General features: G+C 39.3%; 1 protein-coding gene across 2 annotated transcripts in view; it reads left to right on the top strand.

The window, feature by feature from the left end:
- SPOCK1 (SPARC (osteonectin), cwcv and kazal like domains proteoglycan 1) overlaps window positions 1-22,448 on the top strand; it is a 635,761-nt gene that overhangs the window by 219,111 nt on the left and 394,202 nt on the right. For both annotated transcript variants that reach the window (XM_030212676.1, XM_030212675.1), the window contains exon 3: window positions 14,514-14,559. In XM_030212676.1, the coding sequence (XP_030068536.1) occupies window positions 14,514-14,559 (46 nt within the window). The remainder of the gene's footprint in view (window positions 1-14,513; window positions 14,560-22,448) is intronic.

Below are 22,448 nucleotides of genomic sequence, written 5' to 3'. Positions count from 1 at the left end.
TTTGTAAGCCATATTAAACCAAACCTATTTGGAAAATGTGGGATATAAATGCTGCAATAAATAATATAATATAATATAATATAATATAATGCCTTTGCATTGCTCCATGGTGTGACTGCATCTCAAATACTGTGTGCAATTTTGGTCACTGCATCTAAAAAAATAGTAGTGGAATGGAATGTACATTGAAATTGTTCCACCCAATATTCAAAAGGGTTTAACTAGACAGGAGAGTCTCTTTCCTGGTTAAAACCCATTGAATGACCAAGCACACGCTATTCAGCAGCACTTAAGCAGTTAGTGTCTCTGAAAATCGCCACTAAGTTGGGTTAGGGGCAGGCTGAGAGTGGAGTGCCTACTTAGCCTAAATCTAAGTGCATCCATTTATACTAACGAAAACGTGGCATAAATCCAAGTGTGTAGATTTAGGTGCACTGGGCCATATTCTATTATGAGGCGAATAAATGTCAGAACACCCACAAAATGCCCATTTCCCCACCCATAACCATGTCCCTTTTTGTCTGCACGAGTTAGAAGTTTGACGCACATCGTTACAGAATATGCTTAGCAAATTGTGTGCCTAAATTCTAATCAGTGCCAATTAGTGCTCATCATTGCTTGTAAAGTGCTGTTATCAGCGCTCATTAGCTTGTTAAATTATGAACATTGTTATAGAATCTGTGCCAATTTCAGCACCAATGTCTAGGCGTGCTATATAGAATCCAGGTGTTAGCAGCTAACTGGTTATATCAGGTGATATAACCAGCTATCTGCAAATATTCAGCACATTGCTGGCTACGTTTGGCAGCCAAATCAGGTCACCCAAATAGCAGGCCTATCTTTGGCCACTATAAACTTAACCGGCCAGCAATGAATACTGACTTGGGACAGTTAAGTTTATAGCTGCCAAAAATAAACCAGATATCCAATGCCAGTCACTGGAAATGGCCTGATATTGAATATCCAGCCTCATCGCCAACCGCGGAAGTTAGCCGGGCTGCCTCCTGCCATCTGAATATTGGCCCTCATATATATAATCTGGGGGATACTCAGATACATGTCAGTGTTCTGGTTTCTGCCAGGTACTTGTGACCTGGCTTGGCCACTGTTTGGAAAACAGGATACTGGACTAGTTGGGCCATTGGTCTGACCCAGTATGGCTATTCTTATGTTCTTAGATATTGGCACCCTCTTTACATAATTACCTCCAGATTGGGGGAAAACCTTTTGGAATAAGACCCAATATGCTGTAAATACTAGTTGAAAATGCTCCTTTAAAATTTTAATATTAAATTCAATATCAAAATAATTTAATTACACAAAAAAAGCATTGTACTAGACGAGGAAAATGAAAATCAGTTTAAAGAAAGTCAACAAAACAGTTGGCTAGACAGAATACCTACTTAGATTTACATATAAAAGCCTTCAGGAAAACTAATCTCCTTTCCTAAGGTAATGTCCTCAGCAAGGAACATGAATTGTCAGAGAGCTTTCATCGTTAAGCATTTTTGAGCCTTCTAAAGAGATCTTCTTTATTCATCTATTTCGTTGTTTTTCTTTTCACCGAGTCTGTTTGATTAAAATAGGCAAACCTTAGTGAGATTTTCTGGTAGAGGCTAAGCTGAGTAGCAGCTGGTGATTTCACACTGTGGCAAATCAAAACAATCTTCTGGAGCAGGCGGAAGAGGAAGACTGGAAACTGCAATCGCAGCCTTCTGCAGCTAATTTTTAAAAGAGCAGCAAGATGGCAATTATTGCCACCTTCCCAGCTGTACTTCGCGGGTGGAAGGTTTAATCATTGGGCTGGGGCTCAGGGAAACAATGCTAGCAATATCATAAAAACAGTTCTAATGGAAATGCCATGTTTATAGGTTCTGAAAGATTTAGACATGATTGTGGTTTAATGATCATCTCGTAGCCCATTCGCCTGTTTCCATTAGGCTGAGAATTAATACAGATGCTCAGACGGGAGCTGGACCACAGGACAAACAAGCACAAAATGTTTACGCTTACATCGTCCTTCTCTAGACATAGTTCTATAGGTGAGCACTTTCCGGGACACTGAAATGATTTTAGATGATGTAGAATGTTGTAACAGACTTTCAGAAATGTTTTCACCATTCAGTCAAGTTGTTTCTCTGAAATACTTATCTTGTATTTTCTCACAATGCTATCAATAAATTCAATAAATTGCCTTTGTAAGCTTATACTTGAAAGTCTGAAATTATTACAGCACATTTTTTTGTTACGTCAGAGTAACATACTGTTCAATACACTGGTCCTGTTATTTTGGGTGTGAAACTATAAACAATATTTTGGGTGTGAACAACAAGAAATGGATCTATTCATTGGGATCAGCACTGTTTGGGTTCTATACCCTGGGACACTGTCAAATTACCCAGATCCAGTAAGGAATTTAGGCCCAGCTTCGATTAATGACAATCCCATTTTGTTGTATTATGGGGCCTGAAGCACTAATTTCTGTGGGTAGAATTAGGGACTCCAAAGTTACACACTGTGCAGCAGTGGGATGAGAACCAAGGTAGTTGGGCAAGTCTTTTTCTCCCTCCATTACTTCTGGTACAAATCAGAGATACCAAGAGTGGACAGCCCCAATGAGTGAGATGTACGGACAATAAGGGCAATTCTATAGTCTAGGTGACTGTCTTTACATGCTCCTTGCTGCATACGTGTACATTATCCAAGAAAGTGCCAGCAGGGTGCTCGAACACTGTTCTGCTCCTCTCATGGCCATGCCTCCTTTTTAGTTGCACCCTGAAAGATTTATTTCTGTTATGACATTTGTATCTTGCATTATCTCAATCAGAATTCAGGTTCAATGTGGCTTACAATCCAATTATAAGTACGTACTATGTCTGTCCCTAGAGGACTCACAATCTTGGTTTTTGTACCTGAGGCAATGAAGGGTTCACGTGACCTACCCAGAGTCACAAGGAGCTGCAGTGGGAATTAAACCCAGGACGCCTAGATCAAAGTCCACTGCACTAACCATTAGGCTACTCCTCCACCCATTTATGCATGTGTCTGTATAGAATAGTGAACGGTGCCTAGCAAGATGTATTGATAAATCCAAATTGTTGCCAATTAGCACCAATAATTGATTGTTAGCACCCAATTATTGGTGCTAATTGGCTCGTTACTCAATTAAATTGCATGCGCAAATTGGGTACGTGCCCAAATTTAAGCACATAACATTGAGCACTATATATAGAATTCTCCCGATAACATACACACATATAAAGACAGTGCATACTATCCCTTAATATTTCTGTAGGTCCACGGCCAAGCAGGGGTAAAACAAACGTGTGCATTTGAAAATGGAATTTGTGCTCATCTTTATCCTCCTCGACCTAAATGCACCTCCTGGAATGCATCTGTTCAAACTCAGCTAATAGCATGCATGCCAAAACTCATGCATTCTTTTAGCCATGCCAAGAATGTAAATTTTCAGACAGGCCAATTTACCTGAGCAAATTATTATTTACTCAGATAAATGACTTGAGAATTTTCCTATAACTGAGAGCAGCAGAAGCATTTTTCCATTTCATTTACATAGTGAATGAAGATGGCAATGGTCTTCCATATTGTTCTTATAAGACATGCAGATTACTTCCTTGTCAAAAGTTAAAGCAGAATTAAAAGCGTATCTTTTTAAAATCTTTTTGCTAATCTTTTGGAACTTTGGAGGTTTGATAGCGTTGGGATGGTGCCTAGCTGTATTGCAAGTATTTGATGTTTTTGGACTATGTTTGTGGTGATTGATGTGTGAATGTGGTGTCTAAGTCTTTCCTATTGTGCTTCCTTGATGGTTTTATATTTTATGTATTATTTTGATCATGTAAACCGCTGTGACCTGGAAAGCCTGGCAGAATAGTCAATCTTTCTGGGGCCGTTTTACTAAGCTTTGGTAAAAAGGGGCCTTAGTGCACTAAGGCACTTTTTACCATGTGGGTAAAATGGCCAACTTTTCTCTTTCCAGAATTAATGGCCACGTGCTAATTTCAGACAAGCACAAAACGGAAGAAGACAGTTCCAAGAACTACCAGAAGTCCAATATCTTCAAAGTTCAAAAAATGTATTCTCCAATAAAAGTTGCATAAACAGTTCGGACCCAACACAGACCATGTTTCGGCTATTTGCCTTCCTCAGGGGTCACAACTTTGTGGTATTGCAAAAAATATGGAGAACAACCTTTGTTGAAAACAATATGGAGAACAACCACGTTTTTGGTCATTCATGCAAGAATCAGCTGAAACAGCGCAGCGCGTGTATCCAAATTGGTTCTTGGAACTGTCTTCTTCCCCTTTGTGCTTGTCTGTTTGATCGCTGTGGAAATTTTGTAGGCGGTAAGAGCTCACATGCTAACTACATGCTAATCAGTGAGCAGTGATGCAGCTGCGCTGATTAGCGCAGTACATGCCTACTCTTCACCCCCCCAGACACACCCCAGCACTAAAAAATAAATTTTATTCTTTATCATGTGAGTAGCGCACACATACAAACATTACCACGGGGTGCCTAACCTGATTATTTTCGAAGGAGAAGGCCGGCCATCTTCCTACACAAATCGGGAAATGGCCGGCAATCTCCTAAACCCGGCCAAATTGGTATAATCGAAAGCCGATTTTGGCCGGCTTCAACTACTTTCCGTAGCAGGGCCGGCCAAAGTTCAAGGGGGTGTGTCGATAGGGTACCGAAGGCAGGACGGGGGCATGGTTAAGAGATGGCCGGCTTCAGCCAATAATGGAAAAAGAAGGTCGGCTCTGACGAGCACTTGGCCGGCTTTACTTGGTCCATTTATTTTTAGGACCAAGCCTCAAAAAAGTGCCCCAACTTCCTTACTCCCCCAGTGGTCACCAACCCCCTCCCACCCAAAAAGAAAATTATAAACATTTTTGTGCCAGCCTCTATGCCAGCCTCAAATGTCATACCCAGCTCCATCACAGCACTATGCAGGTCCCTGGAGCAGTTTTTAGTGGGTACTGCAGTGGACTTCAGGCAGGCGGACCCAGGCCCATCCCCCCCACCTGTTACACGTGTGGTGGTAAATGGGAGCCCTCCAAACCCCCCCAAACCCACTGTACTCACATGTAGGTGCCCCCCTTCACCCCTAAGGGCTTTGGTAGTGGTGTACAGTTGCGGGTAGTGGGTTTTGGGGGGCTCAACACAAAAGGTAAGGGAGGTTTGCACCTGGGAGCTATTTTTGAAGTCCACTGCAGTGCCCTCTAGGGTGCCCGGTTGGTGTCCTGGCATGTGAGGGGGACCAGTGCACTACAAATGCTGGCTCCTCCCATGACCAAATGGCTTGGATTTGGCCGGGTTTGAGATGGCCGGCATTAGTTTCCATTATCGGCGGAAACCAATGGCGGTGATCTCTAACGCCGGCCATCTTGTTTCAATAATACGGTTGGGTATGCCACTTTACGGGGCCGGCCTTAGAGATGGCCGCACATATAGATGGCCGGCCCCGTTCGATTATGCCTCTCCATGCGAACTCTGCATTAAGCATGTTTTTGCTGCAGTAAGCATGCATTAGTGCTTTCCACAACTTAGTAAAAGGACCCCTTAATAAACATAAACATATTTTATTTTGCTACAGTAGATTACATTTTCCTGGACCAGGTTCCTTATACACACCCCAATGGAGTCTATATAAAGTGCCTAAATTTAGGCGCAGTTCCAAGATGTGAGCGCAACTTAATTGGCTAATGAGCTCTTAACCATCAATAATTGGATGCTAACAACCAATTATTGACATTACCACCAATTAGGATTTGCATGTGAATCTGTCTGTCCACTATTCTATAACACATGGTGCCTAAATCCCAAAGTGTGAAACCTAAAGGGGTGTGGCCTTGGGAGGGGCATGGGTGGGCCAGGGGCATTCTGAAAAGTTAGGGACAATGTTATAGAATAATGGGTCTCTGCACCCAACTTGGGAGGCAGGATTTACACCAGATTTCAGCAGGCTTAAGTCTGGAGCCCAGAGTTGGCCCTTTATAGAATAGTGCTTAGTGCTGAACTTTTCTGCTTCCAATATATTTATTTTTTATATTTATATACTGCCTAGACCTAGACAATTTTCTTTTTCAGTTACTGGTACTGTCTCTATTGGGCTCATTATTATATTGTACCTGGGGTGATGGAGGGCTAAGTGACTGGCCCAGGGTGACAGGGAGCTGCAGGGGGAATTGAACCTGGTTCCCCAGGATCTCAACCCACTGATGACCGTTAGGCAGCAGCAGGAATCAAACTGGGCTCCCCAGATCTGCAACCTGCTGCGCTAACCATTAGGCCACTCCTCCAGCCTTCATAGAATTCCCTCCACAGTGCAGCTGAAACTGTTTGTGTGGACTTCAGGGGGAAGGTATAAAGAACAGCTCTTAAACTGAGACAGTTTACAAGACAGCATAATTTGTTCAAGCAAAACTAAATTCCTTTCATTGTTCTGTGTCCTTGAACTAAATCGAGATAGAAGTGGGTGTGAAACAGAGGGAGAGAATAATGAGTACCCAGAACAAGCAGACTTTCTTAGGATTTCATTTGCACAACGTTTTTGCATCGTTGATCACTTTTTGATGTATACAGATGGAAGCATCAATCCAGTTCAGCTACATTGGTAAAGTAATGTGTATGAAAATTTGTTTTTATCTGGTTGGTTGCAATAGCGCTTCAATGAGATGTTGCCAGCTTCTAAATTTGTGAGATCCTGTTTGCCATTAATATTGAAGTGCCTTAAGCATTCTGTAAAAGTATAAAACATTTTCTGGAGTCTGGGGATAATAAGATGCATTTTTCCATAATAGACTCTGAGGGGCAATAGAAAGAAACCCAAGGCAGTTCCTGGAAAGAATAGCATTTAGGATTTTACATTAAAAACTCTAAAACAAATTTCACATGACACCTAGATCTATATGAAATGAAAAATGGGTGCTGTGGTGGATATTTTGTTCTAATTCCTATGAAAACTAGGGTAGGCAAGGCAGATAAACAAGGTTATACAGTATAAAATGTGATTGTATTGTTCATCAACTGAATAAATATATTCAGCAGAAGATATTAACCTAGTATCTTGAAATAAAACACCTTTTCTGAACTGGGAATAGATTCATTTTAAAGCCAAATGTAAATCTTATGGCATCTGGGAATTGTCTTCCGTTGCATGTTGTCACAGTGTGGGCTCATTTTCGAAAGAGAAAAATGTCCAAAAATTATCATAAAGCACCATATGGATGAATTTCTTCTCAAAGCATCCAAATCGATATTTTTGAAATCTGTTTTGCAAACGTCTATCTATGCAATTCGTCTGCAGTGCATTCGAATCACAAGGGGGCATGTCGGGGGCGTTTCAAAGGTAAGAATATGGCGGGCTTAGGAGATGCCTAACAACTTGGATGTTTTACAGCCATAATGAAACAAAATGAAAATGTCCAGGGTGAATATCTAAATGATTTTGTCTATACCTGTTATTATAATGAATAAGACACAAAAAGGTGTTCAAAATGACCAGATGACAACCAGATGACAACCAATTACCACTGGGCACACAGGCACTACAAAAATTAATATATTTTTGTAGCGCCAGATATGATGGCGTGCTAGGGGTGGGAAGTACCACCAGGCATTTGCGGTAACCCAGCGGTACTTCCTGTTTAGTGAGCAGTAAGTCCATGTTGGGCTTACTGCTGCTTAGTAAAAGGGGCCCTAAGTTTTTTTTTACCTGGGGCAATGAAGGGTTATGTGACTTGCCCATGGTCACAAGGAGCTACAGTGGGAATTGAACCAAGTTGCCATGATCAAAGTCTGCTGTACTAACCATTAGGCTACTCTTCCATTCCACTCCACATGTATAGAATATATATGTAGGTTTTTCAGAGCAGGCATAAATTTAGATGTTGACACTTGCACCCTGTTGAGGCTGGTTCTGAGAGGACCTTTCAGAAACACACATCGGTGCTTAAGTTGTCTTTATCAATAAGTTTCTAGTAGGCAATTTGTTGAACTTCTCATATATGATTACCCCCAATAAGGGCAATCCTATAGTTGGGTAGCTCCCTGAGGATGAATGGTGAGATCCTAGTCCATAGTGGTATCTTCCATTATAGAATAACAGTCCTTATGTACCCGTAATTATACCAGCCATAGATCTGTTATTACTGCAGGCACCTAAATGCAGCAGGGATGGGTGTAATTACAGAATTTATAAGTTACACACATATGTGGGAGCCCCATCTATTGCCAACCCATGCTCTGCCCACATGTACCACCTTCTTACATTTATATATTATGCCAATTAAGCAATCTGTTACAAAATAGCTCTTAGGCGCTCTGCTAGCACTTTCACAGCTAAGTGAATGCTCATGCCAGGTGTTCTCAGTCCTGTCCTGAGGGAATTCCAGCCTGTCAAGTTTTCAGGATATCCGATGAATATGCATGAGAGAGGTTTCCATATCAAGATGGCAGTCCTCCTAATTCTATATAAGGTGCTCAAAATTGCACATACAAATTTGGGCATGCGCCCAATTTGTACATGCAATTTAATTGAGTGCCAATAATTGGGCACTGATTGGTACCAATTTGAATTTATGCATGCATCCTTGTAGTCAGTATTCTATAAAGATGTATGCGGAAATTTTACATGTGGATCCAAAAAGGGTATGTGGCCATGGGAGGGGCTTGGGTGGGTCAGGGGAATTCCTAGAATTTGTACGTAGTGTTACAGAATAAGGCAGATTTGCTCCTAATTAAGGCGTGACAATTTATATCAGGTTTAAGTTGGTGTAAATCCTTGCACCTAAAATTGGGTGTGGATCCTGGTGCTAAGTGGTAGGCTCCCAACTTTGAGCGTCTTCAATAGAATAGATCTTTTTTTTTTTTTTTTTGGCATCCAAATTTGGGCGCCATTTATAGAATTTAAGCCTGTGTGTGCAAATCTCTCTCATGCATATCCATTGTGGATATCCTGAAAACCTTAGGACAAGTTTGGGAATCACTGACTTTCACGTATAAGTGCTAGTATTCTGTAAATCGACGCGCACAAGGGGCACCTAATTGCAGGTGCTCGGTTATAGAATTGCCCTTCACATGTTTAATACACCTATTATTATAATTGATTTTCTATTACATTTCTTACAAAGACTGGCTATTCTTACTAAGGTCACTAAGAGCCAGTGAAGACTTTTAATTACGTAAAACAATAACTCTTTAGGAAGCCTGTTATCTCCAACAATCAAAAGCCATTAAACTCTCATGTGATCCTGATTGCCCCTCTAATCAACTTGCATCTCTATTCTGCCTTTCACTGTAAATCATGGTGGGTATTACTTAGCGGGCGCAATCTTTGACAAATAGTTCATTCTCCTTATCTAAATTAATATAAGTAGCTTAGAGGTATTGTAAATCAGAGCTGTAACATTTCAGAATTTAAAAGAACTCTTCAATAAAGTCAACTATTTAATCACAGATATGGTAATTATGTATTCCCTCTGTGTTCTACAGATGCAAGTGTAATATATTCCATTTTTGGAAATAAACCTAAACACCGTATTGTTCTTTGTTGAAAACTCTGATCTGAACACTTAAATTCATTGATACAAATGGATTAATCGTACTTAAGACTCATTGTAAAGATTTTACTTCTACGCTGTGACTATGGGAATAAAGCTTCGCAATGCAGACACTCATTCTCTAAGAGTCCCTTTTATCACCCAGTTGTTGGGTTACTGTCAGGTTTGCACGCAGCAAATCAGCCCTACAGCTGCGCTTGCCCAGGAGACCGGTGGTAGTTCCGGACCTGCTGTGCGCCATTTTCGGCACTAGAAAATATTTTCTAGTGCCGGTGGGCTGTCTTTCTCGTATGCTCTTCTGATGATTGTTAATCCTGCATAGGAAAAAAATAGTATATTATCTATCTGTCTATCTATCTATCTATACAAATTTCCATTTATAGTTTAATAGTTTAAAAACATCTGATATACCACCCTATTTGTCAGAGAAGTCAGTGATTTGCATAATAATAAGTATACATACATCTTATATAATAATTTTCACCTCCAACGTTCTGACTTGCTGCCTGGGACCGTGGCTCATTCCGAGTTGGTCAGGATGGCTCTGTAAATCAGGCTGACATCACCGTAGCCATTATGATGTCAACTTCAGAACCCAGGGAGGGGGGGGGAACATGCCTCACAGCTGATCCATGTCCAGAGGAGGGTCGCTGGACATGGGTGGCTGCAGGTGGGGGCAGGGGGAGAGGAGGGTCACTGGACCCGGGTAGCTGCAGGGGAGCCAAGGAAAACCTTGCTAGCGCCCGTTTCATTTGTGTCAGAAACGGGCCTTTTTTACTAGTATTTATATAAATGTATATACAAATATTTGTATCTTTATATCTACATACATATCTATCTATCTGTACACTCACATTTCTAGCTTTCCAATTATATACACACATTTCTATCTATCCAATGAATCTACTCCATCTGCTACCCAATTACCTACACATTTTGAGCAGAAAATCATAAAAATTAGAGATAACGTTATAATGTATAAAGGAGACCTTATGATTTTCATGACCGAACTGACATATAACCTCACTGGTATCAAAACTGATAGATATTGGTCATCATTCTCTCCCCCTTCATTCTTCTTGGTGAAATATTTTCTATTGACATATTCATCTTCTAACTGTGCACTTGATTCCTGCCCTAGGTTTCTATTAAAAGCTGCACCTGACCTGTTTATAGAACCCCTAAGAACGAGGTAACAAAATTCTATATGACTTAACCCCTGGTTATATGCAACCTTTAATTGATCTCCCCCTTCGCAATGCTCTCTCTGATTCTCCCACTATCCCAGTTGCAAAAATGTGATCTACAAGTCAATCTGCATATCAGAATTCCCTTACCTCTGTACCATATTTTTATTTATTTATTTTATGTATTTGTAGCATTTGTATTCCACATTTTCCTACCAATTTGCAGGCTCAATGTGGCTTACATTTGCTGTAATGGCGGTTGCCTTGCAGACCATCACCATTTCCGGATAACAGAGTTACAAATAGTATTGCGTTAAGGTGCATACATACTTGGTACTAAACATGTAACATAACATAGTTAGAATGGTGGTATTCCCTCCCGAAATTAATCAGATGGGAATCTAATTGTTTGATATTCCAGAAGTACCTTAAAGCCTCTCTGTTTATTCAATTTCTCACGGATTATCATAATATAAACCCCTAATTGTACAATTATTCCAATTTCTCTATTCCACTCTAATTGTTAATATACATGGATGACTATAACTTGATACTTTTTTTTGCATCTAGTATTCGTTTCCATATTACATTTTGTAATACTCAATCCTCATTGAGGGCCCCGTTTACTAAGGCGTGCTAGCGTTTTTAGAGCATGATAAATGCTAGAGACACCCATAGGAATATATGGGGATCTATTGGGATAATGTGGGATATTAATGAAATATATAAATATGCACACATTTCTATTATCTATTGGTACTGATTGGCTTGTTAAGATAATTAAGTTGCACATGCAGTACAGAATACAACCTGAATTGCATGCAGAATGCAAATCGCACAACATAGAATCTGGGGGATGTATTGTTGTATTCAATTTATGTTAATTGTTCTGTACTGCTAGTCTAGGTTAGTAGGTTAAATGATGAAAATTATGCATTGTGAAGGGAATGTCTTAACCCTTGTAAGGTGTGCAGTGAAAGCAACATATATATCATTCATAGGTCCTTGTTTACTAAACCACGCTAAGGGCGCACTAGTGTTTTTAGCACATGCTAATGATTTGCTCATGCTAAATGCTAAGTCACCCATAGAATCATATAAGAGACTAGCGTTTAGTGCGCTCTAATTTTAGTGTGCGCTAAAAACGCTAACGCACCTTAGTAAACAGGGCCCATAGTTAGAAGATGTTCACAACCACATGATTTGGTGATTCTGTGTTATAAGCATTGATGAAATGTAACAGCCCTTGTTATGGTTGATATTATACATTGTTTTATTTTGTTTTTCTTTTTTAAAATGCTTTCGTTTTCAGGAAGTTGAGGTAGGTCTTTGATTTTTAAGCTGTAAATGGCAATAGAATATAATGATTGGAAGTATGCCATGTGTATCTCAGTGTTTTCCAAAATTCATACATTGAACAAAAACATATGTCTGCTGAACCTTTCCTGTTAGTGCTGTTGTATATTTGAGGAGGGGCTGTCATTACTTTCAGTTCAATACATGTCTGCTCTTTGTATTGTTTGGATTTTCCTGACAAAAGTATGGGATAAAACCAGCATGGTGTCTTTCCGCTTGTTTCCTGTAGTACCTTTCAAAAAACACATTGTAAACAAGTCTTATATAACAGAAATATTTTGAGTCTAAACAGAGTTTTATGGATGTCCTTAATGGTCGTAAGGGTGATGTGCTAGAAGCCACTGGGCTCCTGTGAGCTGCATTGCTTGCTATCCTTTAGGAGAGCTAAAAGGGATAAAAGGAGACCTCATTGACATGTGTGCAGCTAAGATATTATTACCAGCAACATTTGCTATCTGCAGCTAGTAGAGATTTTGTACTTGAAGATATAGTGGAATTAGAAAAGGTACAGAGAAGGGTGACGAAAATTATAAAGGGGATGGGACGATTTCCCTATGAGAAACAGCTGAAGCATCTAGGGCTCTTCAGCTTGGAGAAAAGATGGCTGAGGGGAGATATGATAGAGGTCTATAAAATAATGAGTGCAGTGGAATGGTAGATGTGAATCATTTGTTTACTCTTTCCAAGAATACTAGGACTAGGGGGCATGTGATGAAGCTACAAAGTAGTAAATTTAATAAGAATCAGAGAAAATATTTCTTCACTCAACGTGTAATTAAACTCTGGAATTCATTGCCAGAGAATGTGGTAAAGGCAGTTAGCTTAGCGGAGTTTAAAAAAGGTTTGGATGGCTTCCTAAAGGAAAAGTCCAAAGACCATTATTAAATGGACTTGGGGAAAATCCACTATTTCTGGGATAAGCAGTATGAAATGTTTTGTACTTTTTTGGGATCTTGCCAGGTATTTGTGACCTGGATTGGCCACTGTTGGAAACAGGATACTGGGCTTGATGGACCTTTGGTCTGTCCCAGTATGGCAATACTTATGTACTTATATTTATCGTTGCCATGGCTGGTTAAGGGGTCCTTTAATGAAGCTACAGCAAAAGGGGGCCTATGCTGGCATCGGAGTGTGTTTTTGATGCGCGCTGATGTCCCCTTTTATCACAGTGGGTAAAAGGCATGTCTTTCTTTTTTTTAAGAAATGGCCGTGCGGCAAGTGAAGCACTCGCCACGCACCCATTTCGGAGAGAGCATTTACCGCCACCCATTGAGGTGCCGGTAAGGGCTCCCATGCTAACCTGGTGGTAACCGTGAATTGCACGGCACTGCCCGATTACCACCGGGTATACACTGGTGCTACAGAAATAAAAATAATTTTGTAGCACCAGAAATGGCGTGTGCTGGGGGTGTAGCACCGGGATGTTGCAGTAGCCCGGCACTACTTCCATTTTAGTGAGCATTAAGCTCGTGTTGGGCTTATCGCCACTTTCTAAAAGACCCCCTCAGTGCTGAATATCACCATTTAACTGGCCAAGTTCTGACTATGCCCCTGGAATGCCACCAAAATAGCTTGTTTTGCACTAGGCACTGACCGAACGTTTTCTGCGGCACTATCCGCTTGAGTGCCCCCGCGTATGACCTGTTAGCTCTGAATAAGCGATTTAACTGGCCAGGAGCAGACCAGAGAGGCCCAGGGCAGACAAGAACAGTACAGCACTGTAGGACATGCCCAAACAACTTACGTGTAAACAGCAGAAGTATAATTCATGTAGGTCAGTTTTCTTCTGGAACCTTGTGAAATCCTATTCCTGGAGGCCAGACTTGGTTTTGGTTAACCTGGAAGACAAAAGACTACTGCGAGCTGAGACTGTGGGGCCAGTCAGGGACAGGGCTGCAGGAAGATCACAACTGCATTCCAAAAGATATTCATTCTTAAGTTTAGCATACATGTGAAGAAAACAGTCTTTAATGTTCTTTTCAATATAAATCATGTGTTTTGTTTCACTTCCATCCCTCTGTCATGAGGCAGGACTGATTCCCAGTTGCTCCTGCCCCACTAGTACAGCCAGAAGAAATGGTGCTAACAGACCAAGACCAACAAAAACGTTATTTCTGCTGTACAATATCAGCCAACCTCGTTAAAATCTTCTCTTTCATTTCCAGTGAAAACACATCCCTAGTTTAGAAGTGATTACCTGTTTTTGAAGCATACCAATCAAATACTGTACTTCTGCAAATATTTGCTATAGAGCACTGTCTTTCTCCCCCTTCCCCCAAATTAATTATATAGCATGGCTGTTTTTAGTGATTTAATAAAGATGAAAAGTAAATGAACGTTTGCATGATTTTTCCAAATTTATTTTTTGCCTTGTTTTTCTCAGGATGATTATTTCAGAAGCTGGAACCCAAACAAGCCTTTTGATCAAGGTAAGAAAGACAGTTTTCTTTCTTTTTCTTTTTTTTTAACAGTGTGCAGCATTGAAGTTTGATATTACAGAAGAAGATGATCAAATGTTGCATATGTTTTGGTTTAACTGTATTTGCTCTGCTTTTATTTGTACTGTGCATTCCTGATCCTTAACTTAATACATACCACTGTGTTCAAAGAGTTGTTTGTGTGAGGCTATGAGCACTGGAGTAACAGATACATACACATAGAATCACAAGAGAAATCCACTATAACCAAAACAACCATAGATAAAATGGAAGGAAAAGCCTCAAAGAGCTCAAGAATTGCAAACAATCTAACAAGCTAAAAGGATCAAATGATCACTTATTCCTTCATCATCGGCATAAAAACCTTCCATGAAAAAATATCAAAATGCAAAAATCTATCAAAAGCAAACATATCACAGACTTTCTCAATCTTTCTCAAAGGATAAGCATCTTAAAAATCTTTGCAGAGATAAATCAAAGTCCTCTTATCTTTGGAAGATCTACATCACAGTGTATCCACAATTAGCAAATTGGGCTGAGCTCACTGACTACCCACTATTGTACTGTGCTGTGCTGTATTGAAAATTCACTCGCCTCCAGGCCAACGATAGCCAGCATTTCACTATGTTTCTTCAGGGTCCCCAGCGACGGGGTGTCTTCTATAAAAAAAATATACAAACACACCATGTAAACACGAACTTTACAAAAGTCTAGGACACAAAAATATGGAACAAATGCATTCTCATACAGGCACAGCACATCAATGGGAGCTGTTAGTTGGATGAACCAATAAAAACGATGCTGACCCAACAGGAAAAGCATTGATCATAAAATTTCAGAATCTCAAAAAACTTTCAAGAGCTCAAAAATATTTTTTTAAAAAATCCCCAGAAATCATTTGTAATTCTTGAGTTCTTTAAGGCTTTTCCTTTCATTTGTTCTATGGTTGTTTCGGTTATAGTGGATTTCTTTTGGGATTCCACGTGTACTTTTTTGTAATCCGCACTCACTTTTTGATCATTTGTAACAGATACATATACAGACCCCTGAAGAAGCAATGATTTGCAGGATGATGCCCATGTTGTACATTTCTTGTGCAATTGTCAACATAGAAATTTCTAAGTTGTGGTAAAGTCTGGTTTACAGTTGGACCTGGTGTTCAACCTGTATAAATGTAAAGTGTATGCAAATTGCTTGTACATGTATATACCTACAAATTAACATATGTACTGTGGGCTAGATTCTATATATGGCACCTGAAAAATCCATGCGGTAAAAAAATGCGCCTAGGCATATTCTCTAAAGTATGCCTAAATTTTATAGAATACTCTTAAATTTCCACACAGTAAATAGAATACGCTGAGCGCCTTTCTACAGAGCTAAATTTGGTCACATCTATTTAGGCCATGTTTTTACTTGGCGTAAACCTTGACAGATATATTAGGTGCACCCTTTTTCAACTGTGCAACTTGGAATTTACGTGCACAACATTATAGAATATGCTTAGCGACTTGTGCATGTAAATTGTAATTAATGCCAATTAGTGCTGATAATTGCTTGTTAATATCCAATTGACAGCGCTGATTAGCTAGTTAACCAATTAAGTTACACATATTTTTATAGAATATGCTTCAATTTCCATGCAGAAATTAAGGCGCTATATATAGAATTTGCAGTATGTACACACTTAAAACATTTCTACTGTGAATAAAGAACACTTAGGTGAGGGGAAAATTGAGAAAAATTTATTTAAAATAATCATGAATTGTTTTTTGTTTTGTTTGGCCAATTATCACCCTGGTGATTATAAAACATATTTCTAAGTGCTCTGAATCACTATTTATATAGCTGTCCTGATGTAGTCATTTCATTATTCTATTTTTGAGACTTTCTTTGCACCTACTTTCTTTCGAGATCAAGGTGAAAATGTGAATTAAAAAAAAAAGATTAATTTGAATTTTTAGCCCATCTTTCAACTTACAGCATTAATCAAATTCAGGAATAATAAAACTCTTCCCACAAAAAGCTTATAAATGAAGTAATTCTATAAAGAAGGCTAGAACTTAGCTGCCAAAAATCTGAACACTAAGCTCAGTATTCTATATAAAAGCAAATTAGTATGCCAACTCAATTACCGAACACTAACATAAGTAAGCAGTTATGTGCCAACATTTATTTATCTTAAAAATTTCTGTACCGCCTACAACTAGGTGGAGTATGGAAGAACATTCACATTTTCCAAAAAGAACATAAAACATATACAAACAAACTGCTTGCGAAAGGTTCTCTCTTCATATAATTATAAAAATACAGACACAAACAATTGAGTTTTCAATGACTTCCTAAAATGTGTCCTGTTAGCACACTGACGGAGCTGACCAGACAGTGCATTCCACAATAAAATTCCAACAGAAGCAAAGGCTGAGGCTCACGTGTCTAACGTAATGCAACTGCATAAGTACATCAGTCGACAGTCGCATAGTGGTGTCAGATCTCAGTGTACATCTTGGGCGGTAAACACTCAAAATCTGCTTTAAATAAAATGGGGAAGCAGCAAACATGACCTGATGTATAACTATCAATAACTTAAATTGAATTCTTTGCAGAACAGGTAGCCAGTGTAATTGCTTAAGCATAGGTATCACATGGGAAAATTGCCACTCCCATTATTGCTCTGGCTGACACATTCTGGACTACCCAAAATGCTTTGATACTCAAAGAAGACATCCCTATATACAAAGCATCGCAGTAGTCCAAACATACTGAAACCATACTTTGAACAACACACTGGAAATCATACCCAGAAATCATAGGCTTCAATCTGTATAACTTATGCAAATGTACCCAATTACACCATGTCAATAGCAAGCGTAAATGTAGCATCCTACATGCACACCTAAAAGTATTCATTTATTTGTTGCATTTGTATCCCACCTTATCCCACCTCTTTGCAGGCTCAAAGTGGCTTACAATATATCATGAGTAGTGGAAGAATATTAGTAAATAGACATTTAGTATTGCAAAGTCTTGGTCAGCAAGACTTGCTTGGTGACACGCCCATGGCCTGCCTATGCCCCTTCCATGTGAATGTCCCCTTGCTGATACAGGCTAGAACACTTAGGTGACAAGTTATGGAATAGCACCTAAATGCACTTATGTGTGTACCACTTTTTCACCCCCATTTTGGCACAAAACTGTCACTGTAGCACAGAAGATTGCACGCTGATCTGGCACCTAATGTTTGGACATTATTGCCCTAATTCTATAAAAGTCGCCAAATATTGTGCATACAAATTTGGGTGCATACCTAATTTGTGCATGCAGTTTAATTCAATAATAAGCTAATTAGCACTGATAATCGGCTTTTTAACAAGCAATTGTTGGCACTAATTACATTTAATTAGAATTTATGAGTGATCTGAAAAAGAGGGTGCAGAATTAGGAGGGTCATGGGCACAATGGGGGGGGGGTTCCTAAAATTAACGTGCATTGTTATAGAATAACAGGGATATGCACCTAATGTAGGCAAGTACATTTGCACAATGTTTCAGTTGGTGCAAATGACTGCGCATAAGATTAGGCGCAATTCCTTGTCATAAAAGCTATTCCATAAACAACACGTAACTTTAAGTGTGGCTTATAGAATAGCACTTTTTACACTGATTATTTGGGTGTCATATATAGAATTTAGTCCTATATAGCATAAGGGGATAAATATGAAGAGTCTTGCCCACAGATGTATGCATGACATTTGTATCCCACATTGGGTGGGAATCTATATATGGCACCTGGAAAATCTATGCATATTAAGATTTAGGCACAGTATATTACACATTTAGTCAATAGCCCTGCGCCTAAACCTACATGCATCTATTTACACCAGTGATAATGTGGCGTAAATCCCTGTGGGTAGACTTACACAGACTGGGCCATATTCCAAATTTGGGAACACTCACGAAGCACCTATTTCTCCGCCCATAGCCACACCCCTTTTGGATGTGCACATTTGAATTTGAGCACAGTGAGTTACAGCATATGCTTAGATAGTTATGCACGTAAATCCTAATTATTACCAATTAGTGCTCATGATTGCTTGCTAAGTGCTATTAAAAACTCTGATTGGTTTGTTAAGCCAATTAAGTTACATGCATTCTTATGGAATACACTTAGATTTAGGTGCGAAACGCTAGGCGCGATATATATATATAATCCGGCAGATTATCCCAAAAAGTCTTGAGTTCAATCTGTCTTACAATACAGATTGAATAAATATAGAATGAAAAATGACATTGGTCATAATATGTTGGAATGAGTAGCAAGGAGTAACAGATTAAAAGAAGGATTATAGCAATGTACAACTTGATAAAGGCATAATACAAGCAGAAGGTAAGGTTGTCGGCCAGTTAATTAGATCAAGAAAATTTAGACTAATTTGAAGAAATTTGAAATGAATTTGTAAAGCGATAAGTTTTTAACTTCTTTTGAAATTGTATATAATTAGAATGGAATCTAACAGATTTAGGGAGAGAGCTCCAACATTTAGTTCCATTGTAGAAGAAATCTGAGGAAAGTACTGATTTGCAGCAGACATTTTTAAAAGTCAGCAGGCATAGTCTAAGAAGTGTCAGTGGGGAAGTGGAATTTGAAACTCATTCTTAGACTATTGCTCCATTCTGTATTAATTTGCCTGTGCCTGGGTCAAAAACATTTCATTCATTCATTTCAGTATTTATATACTGCTTAGACCTAAGTGGTTTACAGTTTCATTTTACAGGTACTGGGTCTATCCCTAGTGGGCTCACAGTCTAAACAGTACATTGTAATACTGTTGTACCTGGGGCAATGGAGGGTTAAGGGGCCCTTTTACTAAGCCACATAGGCATCTATGCGCACCCAATGCATGTCAATTTTGAGTTACCGCCCGGCTACCGCGTGGCCCTTTTCGATAATTTCATTTTTGATGCACGTCTGCTAGGCGTGCCAGAAAATATTTTTTTTTCTGGGGTGCAGGCGGTAATCGGGTAGTAACCGTCATTCTATGCGCATAGATCATTACCGCTCGATTACTGTGTGAGACCTTACCGCTAGGTCAATGGCTGGTGGTAAGGTCTCAGACCCAAAATGGACGCGAGGCAATTTTCATTTTGTCACACGTCCATTTTCAGCAAAAATTTTAAAAAAGGCACTTTTTACAGGTGCGCTGAACAATGATTCTGTGTGCACCCAGAACACGAGTCTACACTACTGCAGGCCATTTTTCAGCATGTCTTTGTAAAAGGGCCCCTAAGTGACTTGCCCAGGGTAACAAGGAGCTGCAGAGGGAATTGAACCTGGTTCCCCAGGATCTCATCCCACTACCAACCATCAGGCAGCAGTGGGAATCAAACCCAGTTCCCCAGATCTGCAACCTGCTGTATTAACCATTAGGCCATTCCTCAAATGCATAAACCTATGCATGGCTTGATTTAGTATGATTTTCCCCACCAATAAAAAATAAGGGGAAAAAATCCTTAGTAAATCAGGTCCACAAAATAATTAAACCATTCTCCCAACTGCAACTCACTACTTACATGCTAACCCCCTGTTTACTAAGCTGTGTCAGCGGCTGGCCTGTGCTAATGCTGACACTTTGAATGGGCTGTGTCAGCATTGCGCATTGCAACTGCTAGCGCAGCTTAGTAAATGGAGGGGGGGATAAATGTTGAATGTATCAAAAAATTTTCCTCCAAGTATACAGAAAGCCTTTGATAAATATGACCCTCTGTCTTCGTTATTGTCCAGCTACTGAGAAGTGTTATGATCTCCACGGAAGATGAAAACTACTTAATAGTATTATTTACATTTGGGAAGGTGAATATTATTTTATAACATAGATCAAGTAGCACTAGTTGTTGTTAGAGACATCAAAATTCACTTATCTCAGTTCCTATACCATCATGATGAATCAGTTGACAGCCTAGTCAATAAAAACATAAGGGGTTCCTTATCCAAGGCGAGTTATGCATTTGCCAGTGAGTAGAAAACACGTAACTTGCTTATTCTTCCATTTCTGGTGCTTGTACAGATGAAACTGAACCATTTAAGAGGGTAGTTATCAATGTGGGCTATCGTGCTATTTTAGCATAGGTCTCATTCCCAAATGCACAGCACATGTACGTCTATGATCTAAAATACCCATATATGTGTATGTGCCCACACTTAGATGGCTGTGTAGCTATGGTTCCTCCATTAGTGTTATCTGAGTTTGTCTTTGTAAAAGTCCTGCATGAATTTAACTCCTCCCAACCTGGACATTTCAATTCCAGTTTCAACTTTCTTTTTACAATTTGTTTTCAAACATCAGAACTAATATTTTAGATACACTTCTCATCTGAACTGGTAACCAGTTAACTTCTTTGAACAGAGGTGAGAGTTTTTCTCAAGAAGATGTACTCAGAAGCAACCTTGTGGCTGCATTCTGGACCAACCCAATCCATCTGAATGACTTCATAGGAAGACCTAACATCAAAGCGTTACAGTAGTCCAAGGTTGCTGAGTTTTTAGTTATTTAAAGTTGTTATTAAAATTAGTTGTTAAAGCTAAAGTAGAATAGATGTGTGATCTAATGTGAGCTCCTTTGGATTTACTTGATGTATATTATGTTGGTTAGTCAATGAATGATAAAGAAATTACAAATAATTCATTTATTAGGTCTGGGTTTCTCTCTTTTTTTTTTAAATCTAAATTCCTGATTACCTCTCATGACAAATATCCTTCCTTTTGTTCTCTTCTTGGTGGTGGCCTATAAATCAAAGAATGTGCCTGAGTGGGTAGAAGTTAGAGAAGGAAAGAAGGAACAAAAGCCACAGGGATTTAATTTTGCTTCGAACGGCAGATATGCTAATGCTAGTGAATGTTCTACTATTTTGGAAGAAACGAATACTATAATATGCTTCATTCTAAAACACTGAACAACCAGAAGCATATTGGACAGAAGACTTGTGAGCATAAGATTTCTCCATTAAACAACATCTCAGTTGTTCTGTATGCTGCATGTTAACATTCAGGTTGTACAATAAGAAATGTCTATTTTCATTCACATTAGGTGAAATGTATCAGTATAGAAAGCAGTAGGCATAACACTCTATATTGTTATTGACAGTCCATTTGCTCCACATTATTTCACTGTTTTTGCCTCCAACTCTTGCCTGCCACCAGTCATTCCTCTATTTCAATTATTTTCTTAACTATGGTTTGAAAAACGACCATCCCAAAGACCTAGGCTTATTGCATCTGTTAGACCTCGGCTTACAAAATTATTGTTAGAATTGATTCATTTCAACAATTCTAAGTTCTATCTACCAAATTCTAATGTGGTGAAAGTGAAAGTGGTGCTCAACTTAGCATTTCATCTGCTCCCTACCCCTTTAATCTGTTATAAATTTTTGTTCTAAATTTCCATGCTTCATCCACTGTCTTGAAGAAATGTCTGCATGAAGCACCAGCAAGACCTAGTTCCTCAAACAGCATTTACCTCTATCACCTTCTGCCACTTATCACTGAGCCAGTTTGTAACCTAATCTGCCAAGGTGTGAGCAAAATCCAAAATAAAGAAATATTCAGTATCACTTATTTGGGCATTGCTGTTGAATATTGCCTCTGACCAGCCATGTATAAAGTGGGCAGTACAGAAGGTGGTGTTCGGAAGGAACCTATAAGAATTTCATCAGTGAACCTCTTGAGAACTGATGACAAGATGGATCCTGAAGAACCTTGCACTTAAAATAATATATGTGTAAGGAGAACCACTGAGGTTTTCAGGGCTCTGTTAAATTTTGAGTGGGAGTGGACTGAGATTTATTGATCAACTGGTCCTACTTGAGTATATTGCCTTTTTGTGA

Source organism: Microcaecilia unicolor, chromosome 8, assembly GCF_901765095.1.
Source record: "Microcaecilia unicolor chromosome 8, aMicUni1.1, whole genome shotgun sequence".
Taxonomy (NCBI): Eukaryota; Metazoa; Chordata; class Amphibia; order Gymnophiona; family Siphonopidae; genus Microcaecilia; species Microcaecilia unicolor.
This window is presented reverse-complemented; position numbering and strand designations above follow the sequence as displayed.